Here is a 17482-nt window from a genome sequence, read left to right on the forward strand (position 1 = left end):
TTTGCCATTAATCCAAATAGAATGATGATGATTTAAAAATGCATAAGCAACGTCCATCCTGCCTTATTCTATCATTTAGGGAATTCACTTTAAATACACCCTATTTAAGAAATGTATCGCATGTTTTCGACCACTGAGAGGTAGCGGCTGTAGCGTAGTGGATTAGCATAAGACCCGAACGCCAGCGACCGGGGTTCAAATTCGACGGTCTATCATCATTCATTTTACCCCCATAGATGTGGTGCCAGCACGGCCTTGAAAATATGGGTTCAAGTTCGAAAAATATAATTCCATAAGCTTTCGTGAATAAGTATTCCATATGCATGAGAATTAGGACTTTATAGGCTTCACATAAATTCACGTCACTTGGGAGTCGAACCCCCCGCGCAGATATTCAAGATTGACGCGCCACCTCCACTCTAGCACTCTGTCACTGAGACACGCTCAACAGTAATCATTCTCTACATAAGGTCCAAAAGGACGATCAAATAACGAACACCCTCTGATGAGAATCTGTATCTCTCATGAAGAACCCCAATTTCGTTGTTTGCACAATGACAATAAAGTCTGAAATCTGAATATCGTCAGACAATGCCAAGGGATCGGTTCTGTCCCGTAAAACCGTCTGTCTCCGGAGAGACGCCTGTACGAGAAGTGCGCCGGGGTCCACGGGAACACCCACAAATGGTGACGCCATTGTCAGAGGAGGGGCTAGGAAGCTGCGCACGCCGATTTAAGTAGCCGATCTCCGGCTATGGTGCGTTTTAATATCCATCCGTCTCGGAGGTCCGAGGACGTTGCCTAGCGACACGCACAAACACGCCCCTTTTCCTCGGACGGCGATCTCGCCATCTCGGTTGAACTCAGTGGTGACCGAGCGAAATTCCGAGACAGAATTCAAGATGGCTGCGCCCATTGTGACTTGAAGTATGAACTGTTTTCATTGTGCTTGGACCACTTTGGTGGTTTAAATGGTAATTTCAATCACTCGTATTACTGCAATACCTTACTGCGTCCGTATCTCTGCCTATGTACACAATATTGTATTTGTGTACAGCACTTTGGTCAACTACTGTTGTTTTAAATGTGCTATATAAATAAACTTGACTCGACTTAACTATGGCCTATAGCCTACTTATATTGGATCGCCTGGTCCTAACGACCGAGCGAAATAATAAAACGCTTGAAGTATGGGTGCGGCATCAGATCCGAGATCCGAGTCGGTTCGCAGAGAATACTCGAACGCAGCCAAAGGCTCTGGGTGTTGAGGGGCTGTCATGGTTGACACGCCTATTCAACATCGCGTGGGAGTCGGGTACAGTGCCAAAGGAGTGGCAAACCGGGGTGGTGGTTCCCCTGTTCAAAAAGGGGGACCAGAGAGTGTGTGCCAATTACCGGGGTATCACACTTCTCAGCCACCCTGGTAAAGTCTACTCCAAGGTGCTGGAAAGGAGGGTTCGGCCGATCGTCGAACCTCAGATTGAAGAGGAACAATGCGGTTTTCGCCCCGGACGTGGAACTACGGACCAGCTCTTCACTCTCGCAAGGATCCTGGAGGGGGTCTGGGAGTATGCCCATCCGGTCTACCTGTGTTTTGTGGATCTGGAGAAGGCGTATGACCGCGTCCCCCGGGAGAAACTGTGGGTGGTGTTGCGGGAGTATGGGGTAAGGGGGTCTCTCCTCAGGGCTATCCAATATCTGTACTCCCAAAGCGAGAGCTGTGTTCGCGTCCTCGGCAGCCAGTCAGTTTCGTTCTCATTGGGTGCTGGTCTCCGCCAGGGCTGCGCCTTGTCACCAATCCTGTTTGTGATATACATGGACAGGATATCGAGGCGTAGTCGTGGTGGGGAGGGGTTGCAGTTCGGTGGTCTGAGGATTTCGTCACTGCTTTTTGCAGATGATGTGGTCCTCATTGGATCATCGGCCTGTGACCTTCAGCACTCACTGGATCGGCTGGCGGCCGAGTGTGAAGCGGCTGGGATGAGGATCAGCACCGCTAAATCTGAGGCCATGACTCTTAGCAGGAAACCGGTGGATTGCTTACTCCGGGTAGGAAATGAGTCCTTAGCCCAAGTGAAGGAGTTCAAGTACCTCGGGGTCTTGTTCGCGAGTGAGGGTACTATGGAGCGTGAGATTGGCCGGAGAATCGGAGCAGCGGGGGCGGTATTGTGTTCGCTTTACCGCACCGTTGTTACGAAAAGAGAGCTGAGCTGCCAGGCAAAGCTCTCAATCTACCGGTCGATCTTCGTCGATATCCTCACCTATGGTCATGAGGGTTGGGTGGTGACCGAAAGGACGAGATTGCGGGTACAAGCGGCCGAGATGAGTTTTCTCAGAAGGGTGGCTGGCGTCTCCCTTAGGGATAGGGTGAGAAGCTCAGCCTATCCAGGGTGTGAAGCCCATCCATGAACTCGGATTAGAGCCGCTGCTCCTTTACTTAGAAAGGAGTCAGCTGAGGTGGTTCGGGCATCTGGCAAGGATGCCCACTGGGCGCCTCCCTTGGGAGGTGTTTCAGGTACGTCCAGTGGGGAGGAGACCTCGGGGAAGACCCAGGACTAGGTGGAGAGATTATATCTCAACACTGGCCTGGGAACGCCTCGGGATCCCCCCGTCAGAGCTGGTCAATGTGGCCCAGGAAAGGGAAGTCTGCTTGAGCTGCTCCCCCCGCGACCCGACCCCGGATAAGCGGATGACGATGAGATGAGATGAGATGTGCAAAAACGCAAACATATTCTCGCAAACAAGACAGTTCCTCTGCGTCTCTCGCAGAGGAACTGTCCTTAGGAGGCTTTTGCGGGATAAAAAAACAAGTGGTCAGTAAAATAAAGAATATGTTTGCGTTTTTGCACATGTAAATAGTTCATCTCGTTTGTTTAAAAGTTTTGAGTATACCCCTCCATAGCGTACATACATACATACATACATACATACATACATACATACATACATACATACATACATACATACATACATACATACATACATACATACATGCATACATGCATGCATGCATGCATGCATACATACATACATACATACATACATACATACATACATACATACATACATACATACATACATACATACATACATACATACATACATACATACATACATACATACACACATACATTTTCTATAAAACCGTTGTTCCCATCGACTTCACACTTGTATTGCTGGGGACCAAAGGAAGCGCAGCATCGACTGGGAAGTTGTTTGGAGGTGCGGTTCTCGAAACAATACTGCAGGCCAAGCGCTCGTATGTATTTCCTTTCTTTAGGCAGATCAACACTGCCATCTTGTGGTGCAATAAATAACAGACAAACAAGATTTATTACATAAACTCTAGTTGCCCCGAATGCAGAACAAAATGTCAAATGAAGAGCTACGGTTTAGTCCCCTAGCCTCCTCAAGTCAGAACGTGTAGAAGAGAACACATATTTAGTTGTTATAATTTATAGCAATTGATGAAAAAGGAGGATGCATCACATTTCCACAATGTGTAGGCCTACATGATGTCTGCACACGCCATGGGGCCTATATCCAATTTAAAATGAACAGTTACCATGCCATTGAAACTGAACAAATTTATATAGGATCTATTGTTAGCATAATATCAATCGGGGCATGGATGACGATAAACACATTCATGTTTCAAACATTTCATTTTAAATTGCATGTGTCCCAGTGGATCTCTCATCCTTCCTTTTCTTCTAAGTTTCAACAATTCAGCGGGTGCTTTGGTCAAAAGTGAGTTAAAATACGTTTGAAGAAAAGGGTTGAAGGGCCAATTTGGAGAACCTATTAAGAGGAAGAGGTCGGTCCAGACGGGCTGTCTGGGCGGACCGGAGAGATGAGTCCAGGGACCTGGCCATGATTGGGGTTTTAAAGTCAAGGGAGAGCTTATTCCAACTCTGAACTGACTTCCATGAAGTTAAGCAAAGGTTAAAGTTTTGAAATGTGTCCTCCTGATTCTACCTGGTTATTACAACACTGTTTGTTTCTGGTATCACGAGAAACAAAAGTTCACATGATACAAAGAGAGACACACTTTTGGGTTCTTACAGTTGTGGGGTTTGTCAAATTAACCTATACAAGAGACCATGTTGTGATCCTCAAGGCCATTACTGTTTGAAAGGGTTGTCAAACATATACACTGTGTAATATGTAGCACGGAATGGTGCCACGAAGTTCAACTAGAAGAGAATTAACACTGGCAGGGTTAGGGCTCCCGTTTTTTTTGAATGACGCTTTGTCAGTTGCTGTTTTAAGACACATTATATATTTATTCATGTATGCATTACAGTAAGTATATATGGGGGTACTGTTTTCTACGGCCTTCAATATAGGCCGTTTATGGAGTAGGCTACTGTATAATTATGATGAAATACTTACCAAATGAGTACATGATCACCGGTGCAAGAGGGTTTAACGTTTTTGTGATCAATATTCTGTCCAGAAACGTATCAACCCTTTGGCAGCTCGAATGATAGTCTTCGAACAAGAAACCATGTGGACCAGTTTGCCCTTTCTTAGTTTCATTATCCAGAAGAATCAATGTCTTGGAATATTGGCTTAACCCTACCTCAGCTATGCATCTTTTTAATAAGGGGATGTCTCAGTCCTTCAGATAAACCCAAACAAATGAGTGCATTACAGGGATAAATGCTAATTAGAGGAGGTGCAATCGATAGTAACCTGGAGACCCAACAGTATTTCTGGCTTGAACACACCTGAAAATAAAGCTGTAACATCACCATTGCCAAACAAACACACCATGTGGGTAGTTATATTTGTTTTGTGCTCACTTCGCCTCCGTTTCCCCCACACGAGAAACATAGGAGGAATACATCAATGTGCCATGATGTAAAAAGTGCCACAGGCCTCACCACCATAAACATTCTCTCCTTTCTACATTTACATACGAAGACCTGTATTTGAGCCTCTTCCCTCATGTACAGGTTGGGGGGATTCTAAACACCTGAAATGTTTTGGTCCATACTCGTAGCAGAGCAATGTTTTATCAAGGGTTTGAAGGCCTGTGGTGTTGCAACAGAAATAGGTAGGGAAAATGTTGGGTTACCACCTAAAGAAAAGGTTTTACGTTAGATCAAATATTTATTCAGTTCCTTTCAGTGTCTTGTTCTTTGATCATGTTTTAATGCCCAGCCTGGATGTTCTCACTTTGGATCAAGGTGTATAACACAACAGTAATACAAACTTATGCAATACAATATCAATACTATTATCCACAAACAAAACAGAATAGCATATTTAACGTGGTATTATAATAGTCTACAAGTTCACAGTCCAGTATAATTACCTAAATAAAGCTATTATAAGTAGCCTAAGTAAACCAAGTTTGGCATACAAAAAAACCCTGATCATTCATGTTGATAGTTTTCTGCATTTATTAGAATTCAATGAAAAAATAACAATGCTTCTTAATTGTCATTCACAGATAACCACATAATCATCCAAGATGCTGTGGGTGGCACACAATGGTGAACAGTCAGTGTGCACGGACTGCCCGACAGCCAGCAGCCAGCAGCCAGGAAGGGGACTCGACCCCGGGAGCTCCAGGGAAGGCGCGTGTCCGCGGCGGTGTGTGGACCGGAGCACCGACATGTTTTACTGAGCATTCACCAATATATATATACAGCAACGCTGTGGGCAATTTCATTTCATTGGACCGTTTTTTGCACCATAGTAAGGTAAGTGGTACTCGGAATCGTTCGTGTTTGTCAGATATGTTCAACAGAGAGCCTACATGCTAAGTATTCGCCACAATACAAAAGCCTTTCTTCGGTTGGGGAAAAAATGCCGGGCTTGCAGTAAGGCAGGCCCCGCAAGTGTCTTCCAAGTCCCCGAATGGGCATGGTCGTGTTGTCAATGTGTCCTGTGGGTTCAGCATGTTATAAATATCGGGTTCCTAACGCCGTACACCAACTGTTCACGAGCATTGGCTCCGTTTTGAGTCGTAATCGAGCAGTATCGCAGAGCTACCAGTATGGCCGTTACGGAGAAACATGGTTGCTCTGCGGAGTCTCCTGCAGCCCCACACCGGGCCTCGGTGCGCCCTGAGCCGGCTGAGCGCTACGGGGACAGGCGGCGGCGCTCTGCGGCAGCGAGGCGGGCAGTCTGTCGGGGGGAAGGCAGAACACGAAACGACGGGTTATGTAACACGAACAACGCGGCATCAATGTTGGCCACACGAAACTTTCTGTGCTCGGTGGATATGCTGTCAAACAAACTTAACGTGAACTTAACACAACATTACACCCCGCCGCACGGGGTTTTGTCTAACGTTATTTTATTTCGTTTTGTTACGTATCGGATTGTTCTTTGCTGCTGGGTTAGGGTTCTGGGCTTCGTTGTAATTCAATTAAATGTGTACTTTGTTTTGCGTTTAAGCTTAACTCTTGGATGACTTGTCGACTGCATTGGAGTAGGTTTGTGCACTGAATGCATCTCATAGCCGCTATGTTCTCCTGGTGGACTGGTGAGCACCGAGCATGGAGGGGAGCAAGGTGTACCCCGGCTAGATCTGAACCGGCTAGATCTAATCTGGCTAGATTTCAATCAGCTAGATCTCAACCAGATAGATCGCAACCAGCTAGATCATTGTCTTCCATGAACTAACGTTACAGCAGATTGGCTAACTAATGATGATAATAATAATTTTACTGTTACCTAAATGCAAACATAACCGAGGTGCTTTTCTTCGGCACTTCGCTCAACCGAACGCTATAATCCCCTTTTTGGCTGATTTAGCCATACAATGCCAACATGCCATGGTTATACTGTGCCTGAATAAGCTCGGTTACATGGTTGCCCTATTTTCATCCAGCTCGAATTATATTTTCTTCCCTGTTGTAGCAGCAATTTTAGTAACCCATTGTTATTTAGGAACCTAATCATCCCAGATAAAGAATACCATTAGTGGTACCCCTACCATTTAGGGTAATGTATGGGTTTATTACCTAAGGTTGGCTAAAGATTATTTATCAGCAGGCAAGGGGCATATTGTGGTGATTGTTGATTTGCCATTCTTGAGTTCACATATCATTTTTGTGCTATTCAAAAACAATAATGATACTCAGGTCTCATCAACAGTATACAGTAGGTGACATAAACCACTGCCAGTATTGAGATGTTTTGAGATAAGTCAACAAGTGGAATAAAAACGTATTGTATTACATAGCATATAAGCTAACGTTAGAAAAGCTGCAGAATAACCACAAAAAAATATTGGAATTAAAGCACAACTTATAACAAAGACTATTAGCATACAATATGAAATACATTTAAGATGATCCTTTCTTTGAGTCGATAATAGACAGACACTATCTAGTATCTACTTACAATTAAAGTATAAACAATTCCTCATCGTGATCATTGACCTTATCTAACGCATGCATAGCCATAGTCGTTGGCAATGTCTGTTTAACATTTGCTAATATGTCTAATACGAAACAACAATAAGGATAGAGAACCTGTCCATACATTAAATACAAATGTATAAGTTTGGACATGTAGAGACACGAATGTAAATAAGGCATCGATTTATTGATTTACAAAACAAGACATGTTATACGGTGTATATATTTATATACTTATGCTTTTTCTATTCACAGATTGGACAATGGGACTCTGAGTGGAGGCTTCAGCACTCCCATGATTCATCCCACCCCGGCCCACTAGAATGTACTTGATGAATGTGCCTCCATTTGCAGCAACTCATACAGAATGGAGGACCTGTGGCCCACCCCCAGACTTTAGCCTCCACGGCTTACACAGCTCTGACAGTGAGTTGTCGACCGGAGACGCCAACATCCAGGATAAGGTCCAGATGATCATTAAAAGCTTGAGGAGCACCCAGTCCTCCATTGACATGGGTGACGAGATCGTAGGAAACGTGCCGCAAGGACAGGAAGTGCACCTCGAGGCCTGCAAGTTTGGAATTGGCCCTTTGGTAGGAGCCAAATCATCAACAGGTTCTGGTACTGAATCCCGACAAACGCAATCAGTGTTTCCAGTCAAATCCGAGAGCCAGGATTCGGACAGTGATGACAGTGTGGACCGAGGGATTGAGGAAGCTATATTGGAGTACCTAAAGGAAAAGGACGGACATAAACGCAATGAAGAACCGTCATCCAACATCCTTCTCCCTTCAAAAGTCCATAGGAAAACCCCTCCTGTCCCTGAGATTTGTAAACAACATTCCGACAGCAATATAGTCTTAAGTGCCAACCACCAGTTTTCAAAAATCACTGAAGTTGAAACCCCCATGGCACCAGTTCAGAGTTCAGTGACAAAAAATAATTCCCTTCCCTTCAAAGACATTCCCGTTAAGAAAATGGAAAAAAGTATGTCAACCAAAAGTGTGCTATCCAAAGAACCCAAAAAAGTAATGGAAAACAACTTCGATAAAAAAGCAAAAGACCCGGTCCCAGTCAAAACAGAGAAGGATTCACTGGACTCAAGTAGTGATGATGGGATTGAGGAGGCCATCCAAAAGTACCAGTTGGAGAAAAAAGACAAGGAGATTGGAAGCAAGGAAGCCTGCAACTCCTTTCCATCACAAGACCTTACTGACTCCAGTAGCAGTGATGATGGGATTGAAGAGGCCATTCGCAGCTACCAACGCGAGCAATTAAAAGAAAAGAATGTGCCCAAACCACTTTTGCTCAAGCAAAGGCCTAGTATAAAGTCACCATTGCAGTCTCTCTGTAGTTCAAACACAGAAAAAATAAACAAACTTAAATCCAAAAAGAAAAGTAAAAATAAGAATCTGCAATCTGGCCCCCCTCTGTCATCTGTTCTCCTACCCAAAAGCTCACTATTTGGCAGCTCGAACAGTAATGGGAATGGGACACTTCTGTTAAAAGAAGAACCCTTTAAGATTCACTCCCCAACCACTACAAAGACCACACCCGCAGAGCTCATGTGTGCTGAGGCAATTTTAGATATTTCAAAGGCTGTAATGCCTGCAGCGTTCACTGCTACTGTCAGCATTGACGGCTTCAATACAAATGAAACATTATCGGGCCCTTCTACAACCGCGGGTGGAAGTAGTGACAGTTCCATAGACAGTGAAGACGGAATTGAACAAGAAATCTGTATGTTCCTTGAGCAGAAGGCCCAAATGCAGAAACAGCCTCAGACTACTGCCACGCTCTCCTCACTGCCAGCCAGCCTGAATGAGCCGGATATGGCGAAGGGAAAACCAGAATCAATCCAGAAAAAGGTTTTGAGACTGTCACTTACTCAGAGAAGAAAACTGAAATCGCAAGACTGCAAGAAGCCAGTAACAAGCCCCAAAAGGATGAATGAGCTTGCTTTGAAAGACGGGGAAGGATCAAGCTCCCTCGTGTCTTACCAGATGGAGCTGTCGCCATCTTCTGTTGAATTCGACAAGACTGAGAGGGGAGGAGACAAAAGCAGCTCTCTAGATAGTGACGAGGACCTGGACACGGCGATTAAAGACTTGCTCAAGACTAAGAAGAAGTTGAAAAGAAAGACGAGAGACATGAAGCTGAAATCAAGGAAGTGCCTCAAGGATCCTGAGCCTTGTGACGGCATTCCAACAAAAAAGCAAAAACTCAACCCTGTTTCTAAGAGGGTGGTTTTGAAGAAAGCTCCCCTCAAAAACAGGGATATGAGCGAGAAGACTAAAGTGAGTAGGAAGAGCCCATCACAACAGAAGCAAACTATCAAAAGAATAGATGATGGCGGAGCAGGAGAAACAGACCAATTAAAAGGGACAGGAAGTGGAAATGTTTTGTCGCTGTTTACTAGTGAGAGTGCTGTTCAAGGAAGTGAAGACAACAGCTCAGTAGACAGCGATGACAGCATTGAACAGGAGATCCGGAAATTCCTGGCTGAAAAGGCAAAGGTCATCCCCACAGAGACTAGAAACAAGGACGAGGATCAGCCGATCTATGGCAGCATCAGTAAGCAGTTAACAGAAAAAGCGACTAAATTGGAAAGTCAGCTGGCTGAAATTCCAACACCAGAGAACACTCGCCTACCTGACGTTCAAAGCAAGTTGTGTGAGGACGGACTGTCTTCGATGACTCCTTTGACGATTGGAACTACATGTCACCCGTCTCTCCTGTCCCGTAGTCCTTCTCTTTTGCAGCACACAGATGGAGTGGTGAAGCGAGAGGAGCTGAGGCCTTCCATTGGGAGTGGTCATGCCAGTTCTAATTCTCATTTGGAAAAGGCAAGAGCTCGGCCGGCTACTAGTCCCAGCGTCGTTCAGCCTTTCTCTGACGCTATGAAGTGGCGTCAAAGCCTGGGACTCCCCATCAAGAACACCAGGCCTGTGTTTGCCATTCAGCCTTCTTCCCATATCACTTCCTCCAGTATGAACGAGACGGCGGCAGCAGCAGCAGCAGCAGCAACACCTTTTCACAGGGCAAGGATAAACCCCAAACCACACACACCTGTCACTCTATGGACATCCGCAAGAAACAGCCAACCGGTCTCGCCTATTCGCCACTACCCAGAGACACCTGTAAACCCAATGTCTAGTTCTGTGCCTAACCCTTTCTTTGCCACAAAACATAGCCTGGGGAGGTCTCCTATGATGGGACTCTCATCCGGGAAGCAGAGTCAGGCAGAGAGGGAGAGTCGCTTGGCCCCTCCTAGCGAACAGGACCAGGGTGCGTTCACCAGGCTAGACCCCACACGTAGAAGCGGCCAGGTCTGGGTCCAGGCCAGTCCCATGAGCGAAGGGAGAGCAGAAAAGCTGACCAGCAGGGGCAATGAAGGAAGGGAGGAGTTTGCGTCCGCTGAGAAGGCAGTGCAGTCAGTAAAGATGGAGGTTGAAGATTTTGTAGACGAGACAGATTGTGAGCTAGAGGAGAGGCGTGAAACAGAGAAGACCCGGGGAGTTTCTTCGATGTAAGTACAGGCACCACTACGATGAACACAGCCACCTAGCATCTCTAGCCAAAATGAAACACCCTCATTAGATGAGTGGGCCCCACTTAGACGTAAGCAAGTATCAATTTGATTTTTATAGGAATCAAAGGGAATTTCGTCGCCATAGAAGTTACCCCCTCCCCCCATCCCAGCCCCTCGAGCCTAGGAGACTTGATTTGCCTTTTGATTTGACTATCATTGAGCCTTGACCAGCAATAACCTTCCCTTGTGGTGTGCAGTTTATTTTGCCAATACTATTAATAGGTTTTCCAGACTTCCAGACTCAAAACAATTGGAACAATTGCTTCTCGAGATTAGGCCAAGTTAAAATCAAAGTAATTGCTGTTCTATGACACAGCAAACATTGATCCTACAGAGGAAGAAAAGGATTAATAATTCACATTTCAAATGCACAACAATGTATGGCTTAGGGTCATTAACAGAGACACAGGAGTAATAGCATTTCACTGTGCAATTCACTGTTTTTTGTAACTTTTTATTAGACTGGCTTTTATAAAATATAGGCTTATTTCATTTGGGCTTGCTTGATTATGTTGAGCTAAGGAGAAGAGCATTTGATGAAACCTAAAGGAGAAAACGATTGAGGATCAGCTGGTATATACGATAACAAGTTTAAATTTGTCATATCATACATCCTACAGTATATATGTAAGATTGGTTGCAGTCCTTTAGTACACCATCTGAACTATTAGCTGAGCTTCGTTGTCAGTATAAACTTGTTCCTCAGGCAGTCAATGGAGTGAACTTGTACAACACCAAGCTACGAGTTAGTAACAGGCCCACTTATAACCTATACTATCCGATCCTACTTATAACTTGCTATTACCTGTTCTTTACCTGCCGTTAGTCCCTCCCTTTTCAACGGTTTGCCACTGTAACTTAACTTACGTTTGTCATCACATATCCTCTAATGGTAAATGTCGCGAGATGGGCTACAATAACAAAATATTATTAACTACAATCTTTCTCCCTTTATTTCACTTTGGGCCTAATAATTTGTCTTTGGGAATCATTGGATCTAGTGAACCCGAATTGGTACTTCAATGGGGCTGATGCCTTAATCTTAATTTGATGAAATACTAATGCTAGAAATCTATAGCAATTAATCCTTTTGAACTATAGAGAAGGCCTTATAAATCTGTTCATCACACGTGTTCCCTCCCACAATGCAATGCAACACAAAATAGGAAGGCAAGGAGGATTATCTACTCTACTAACGTGAAGCATCACAGTCTTTACTTCTGTTTACAGTGTCTCTGTTTTTTATTAAGGGTTTATCGGAAGGAATGGAAATATAAGGGTCACCTTTTTGCTGGTCCTAGACCAGTTCTCTGTAACTTAAAATTGTTGAGTGTCACCGGGTCCTAATCTTTGTTTTCTCTCGCTCTCTCGCTCTCTCACTCTCTCTCTACTAGTTTTGACTTTCAGTGTGTTAACTTCTGTTATGTTGGTCCTATAAATGTTTTCTTGAATTTCCTATGTGAAAAGTTATTTATATTTGTTTATCAAAAAAAAGACTTGCTGAATATGCTGTGCATTGCCAGTTTTTGTAAATATTTTGCATAAAGTGTTTTTTTTCCTCTCTTTAATCCTTTCAAATGAAAGAAAAAAAACATAGCTGTATCTTTTAGGTTCAACTGACTGCAATAAAGAGTGGATAAAAAATATTCATTGTTTATCATTCTGAAATGTGGGTTTGGCTGCCCATTATGCTATTAAAAAGTGCAGGATGTAATATATATAGTATCATCAACCTATGAGGTTACAGATCACGCCAATGAAATCCCCCCCCCTTCCAATTTCCTACCACGTAGGAGAAGCAAAAATTATGTTATCGTCAACAACAGAATTGAGTTGCCATGGTTCAAGGACTGAAGTTCCTTAATAGATTCATACATTTTATTTGTGATTTAGTACGTGCAACTATAGGTCATAGCTTACAAGTAAAATAGAGATGATGGTTGATTATTCTGCATTGTGGTAGCATTTATAAAAAAAACTTTCCGGTCCCTAAAGCCATTTGTCAGTTCTGGGCTACGGTACAATCAGGGTGGACCAACATGGTATGCTCTGTGGAAGAGGACCCACTCCTTATGTAGATATAGAGGGGTTATTCTAAGATGGCGTGAACACAATTCCTATTTGTATGGGACATTGTATTATACTTATTAAAACATACTGATCAATATTAGATTCCATTTATGCCAAGTCTGTTTAGCTAGATGCCACTCAATTCTGTACACTGCACCTTTAAGACTTTCTTCTTTTGTTTAAAAATTTCCTGTTTCAATTGAATGGTTCTATTTGAATATGTAAATTGTACAATTCGGAGGAGACTACTTGTGTAAGGTCACACTTGTTTACAGAGTAATCTCGCATCTAGACTATCGTGCCTTTTTCTACATAAACTAAATTAAGAAAGAATATATTTGGGTTGATTTCGATTTGTGTCTGACTATTGTAATCATTGGAATTCACTTTCAAAGTAATGTAATGTCTAATTACTTGATTTTGCACCAAAAATGTTGGCTGAAGTGACAAGCTACCTAGAGCAGGGATAGCAGTGGGCTAGTACTTCATAGTCAGTAGCAGTAAAGGTGCAGTCTGATTAATCTCCTACACCTTCTTGCTCAGGTCTCTGGCCAGGGCAATTGATCCTGGCGTTCCTCTCAAGCCTTACATAGCCCTGACCACAGGGGAGAGGAGCAACATGTTTCCCAGAAGATACAGGAAGGGGCTTCGCTCAAAGGTACATAGTCAGAAAAACTATAGCCAAGCTGCAATCCAACATATCACTATTGCAATTAAGTATTTGTGCATCCGTTATCCCGCAGTGCATGGCAGTTTAGAGTTTAAGAGTATTTTCTCGATCTTCTAGGGGTTTTCTTATAGTCTGACGATGGAAATTGTCTGACTCTCATCGTCCACAGTTTCTGTGAATCGCCTTGGAATTTCTGAAGATTGTAATTGTGTTAATTTGATTCATTTCACAGAACAAGACCTTGGAGCATGTCAAAAGAAAGCTTACGTTCATCCGTTCAAGTGTGTAGAAAAGTGCACACCACATTAGTATACAAGCCTTGAAATTAATGCAAATTATTCAAGGTTAGGTTTAAAAAAATAAAATTAAAGGTTAACAGTTTGTTTAGGTAGTTCTGAACTCGGATTTCATAAAATTTTACGTTTTATTTCAGTGAAGACATAGCAGAACTCGGGTTTCATTCAATGTTATGTTATTTTTTCAGTGAAGACACTTATTTTACTTTCAATTTTTTGTTAGACATATTCTAAATGATATTGATGCAGCTTTATGACAACACAGTGTTAGGACCATGGTTACCTCCAACAAATGATTTGTTATTTTGTTTGAGCTCTCAGAAATGTAGAGAGCAAGCGGAGGAATAAATGTAGACACAATGCATTTGCCCATATTGAATATGCGTTCTTTACACTTGTTCAAACGATTACCATGTTTTTGTCACAAACAAAATCCCCTTTATACACGTTCTCAGCGGACATCCTTCGAGTTAGCTTGTGTCAGTGGCTGATAGTGTATTACTTAATAAAGTTGTTACGTTTGTTCTTGAATGCTCGATTATATGGGAAGTGTAGTCTTTGTTTAATAGGTAATGAGCGTAGTCCCTTTTCAACGGTGATGTCACAAAGAAGCGTCGCGTGTACCGGCGCACAGGCTTTACGTCATTTCGGGGACCTCGCGGACCAATGGCAGCAAGATTGGGCTAGATTTCCTGCCCAATTTTACCCAATCTGGCAACACAGACATTGGGAACGCTGTGACCTTCTGTGGGTGGGAACATCAGCAAGCATGGTCGCCCGAGTTTTAACGAAAGGTATGATGATATGTAATTTTATTGACGGTGAGCGTTATATACCTTTTGTGATCAAATGCCCACCGTTGTCTAGTAAGGATAGGAAGGAAACCTTTAACTCGTCTGTAAGGTGAACAATGTGTGTCATGGTTCGGTAGCTGCATGTTGGTGGTCAGGTTGAGCTTAGCGCCGTGCTTCTTCATGTCCTTAGTTCTGTTATTTTCCAGGTATTTGGGCTTTATGTAATCCTCGATTTGTACCAGTCGGGTGCTCCAGCCATGGGCATCTCTCTGTCGCTGCAGCACAAATCAAGTCGCCTCAGATCCAAGCGGACATTAACGCGACAGGTGAGCATATTCCTATGTTACTTGAGACGTACGCATAGTGCACCTAGTACACATATTCCACATTGTATACAGTACACCTAGTACAAATAGTACACTTAGTAAACATAGTACACAGTACCCCGGTTAGCATCATACACAAATGACATGGCGATGATTCTGCTCTTAATATACTGTGTTATTTATCTAGACAAAATCCTGAGCCAGCCACTGGAGACTGAAGACTTCTTCCGCCTGTCAGAGCTTTTCTCTTTGAAAGACTTGTTCGATGCAAGAGTTCACCTTGGTCACAAAAAAGGATGCAGACACAGGTATGAGGAATTTTACAAATCCGAGGTTTTGGGGGAAATGGTAGGCTGCTTTCTCAAAAAGGATTGTTTTGGTTAGCTGTTTGGTATTTTGTATGTGATGTATTTAATTGTGAGAAAAGGAATATTTCACTGCATTGGCTGTTATGGTTACAACCGAAAGATAAAATTGCTTCCCACTAAGATCACTCAATTATGGTTGACTATTACTGTTCATGTAACCGTAGTTATTATATCAGCAAAAATTTGAGGGAATCTGATATTTACAGAATTTAAAAAGGAGCCAGTAGCAACTTACTTGCCAAGGCCTGAATGTATAGGCTCCTCTTCATTTTGGTGGATGTTAGGCTATCTCGCTGACAGATGAAGAGCTCACGGATTGAACCCAGAACCTTGTCTCTTTCTCCCCCCGAGGCTGATGCAGCCGTACCTGTTCGGCTGCCGTCTGGACCAGGACATCATCGACCTGGACCAGACCGTGGAGCACCTTCAACTGGCGCTCAACTTCACGGCCCACGTAGCGTACCGCGGCGGCATCATCCTCTTCGTCAGCCGCCGCCGCCAGTTCAGCCACCTGGTGGAAAGCACGGCCAGGGATTGTGGCGAGTACGCCCACACCCGCTACTGGCAGGGCGGCCTGCTCACCAACGCGCCCATCCAGTACGGGCCCGGCGTGAGGCTCCCTGACCTGGTGGTTTTCCTGTCCACGCTCAACAACGTGTTCCAGCAGCATGTCGGCGTGCGCGACGCTGCCAAGATGAACATCCCCACGGTGGGCATGGTGGACACCAACTGCAACCCCAGCCTGCTGACCTACCCGGTGCCCGGCAACGACGACACGCCCCTTGCCATGGAGCTGTACTGCCGCCTGTTCAAGATAACGGTGAACCGGGCTAAGGACAAGCGGCGGCAGATGGAGCTGCTGCACGGGTTGATGACGCCGCCGCCGCCCCCCACACAGAGCTCGTGAGCCCCAGGACTGAGACACATTTTGTTTGCTTTTTGAATGATGTCTCGCTCAGGTCAAGACCTTCTACTGCGGGTTAGGTGGTTTGATGGTGATTTCATCTTACTGTCACGTTCAGTTGTTGAGCCTCGGCTTTCGGTTTTGGGATGTTGTTTTGCGATTGAATGCTGTGCAGCAGATATGCAACGGTGGATGCTCGGGTTTGTAAATAGTAATCTCAGATGTCCTTCTACTCAACACTTTCTTTTTTCTTTGTCACTTGGTCTGAAACGTATAAGACTGAATATTACTCAATAAAATCTGTTTTCTTGTTCAGAATTTACGGTTATGTTTTCTTGTCCTAAGTTGACTGTTAGAATAGTAATTTCAAGTGTTCAAATTCACATTGTCATCCATAGCAATGTTTTTTCTTGATTAAACATGACCTCTGGTGGTTGAAATGTGAATGTGTTGTATTCAGAACCAAGAAATATGATACCGGGGCTTCCTGTTATTTATAATTATATATAATATATAATAGGTTATTCAAAATTACTCCAATTGATTGCTTTTGAGCTTACTCGATAGTCAATGAAACCCTATCAAATATTTGTTTGAAAATGAAGGACTTGGACACAGGCCTACTGGGGTTGGTGCTCCTAAAGGCTTGCAGCAGGCTTAAACTGTTTGCATCGTATCTTGTGTTCAATAGCAATCAAGTAGTGGACATTGATCTTTTGAAGGCCCTCACATTTCTTCAATCGCCAGAAATACATGTAAGATGCTCAATTTGCAAATGGCCTTTTCAGTATTTTTACCCTGGTAGTAAAATGTTAGTTGTGTGATAGGTTCAACCCGTATTAACTTAATAATGCTCAGTTGTCCTAAACTATCAAGATCTTAGGGAAAATTACCATTTTATGATCTAAAACAATATCCCTTGCACTATAGTGCAAGTAAAACATGCATTAGTAACCCATTCATGTTTCCACAACAAATAATATTTCAAATTTAAATGTATTTGCGAAAACCAGGGCAATTGGTTATTTCAGAAAACCAAATATTTATTTTCTTTGTTTTCAAACACAGGCAAAATCCCTC

General features: G+C 43.6%; 2 protein-coding genes across 2 annotated transcripts; both read left to right on the top strand.

Moving 5' to 3' along the window:
- Positions 1–5529: 5529 nt before the first annotated feature.
- ppp1r26 (protein phosphatase 1, regulatory subunit 26) lies at positions 5530–12620 on the top strand. The gene is made up of 2 exons (XM_060050484.1): positions 5530–5714; positions 7638–12620. The coding sequence occupies exon 2, from the start codon at positions 7706–7708 to the stop codon at positions 10913–10915; it is 3210 nt and encodes a 1069-aa protein (XP_059906467.1). The 5' UTR covers positions 5530–5714; positions 7638–7705; the 3' UTR covers positions 10916–12620.
- Positions 12621–14610: 1990 nt separating this feature from the next.
- Positions 14611–16720, top strand: mrps2 (mitochondrial ribosomal protein S2). Its single transcript, XM_060050486.1, has 4 exons — positions 14611–14804; positions 15011–15130; positions 15318–15438; positions 15850–16720. Exons 1-4 carry the CDS (start codon positions 14780–14782, stop codon positions 16403–16405), a joined length of 822 nt encoding a protein of 273 aa, XP_059906469.1. The 5' UTR covers positions 14611–14779; the 3' UTR covers positions 16406–16720.
- Positions 16721–17482: the final 762 nt, after the last annotated feature.

The sequence above is a fragment of the Gadus macrocephalus genome, chromosome 4 (assembly GCF_031168955.1).
Source record: "Gadus macrocephalus chromosome 4, ASM3116895v1".
Taxonomy (NCBI): domain Eukaryota; kingdom Metazoa; phylum Chordata; class Actinopteri; order Gadiformes; family Gadidae; genus Gadus; species Gadus macrocephalus.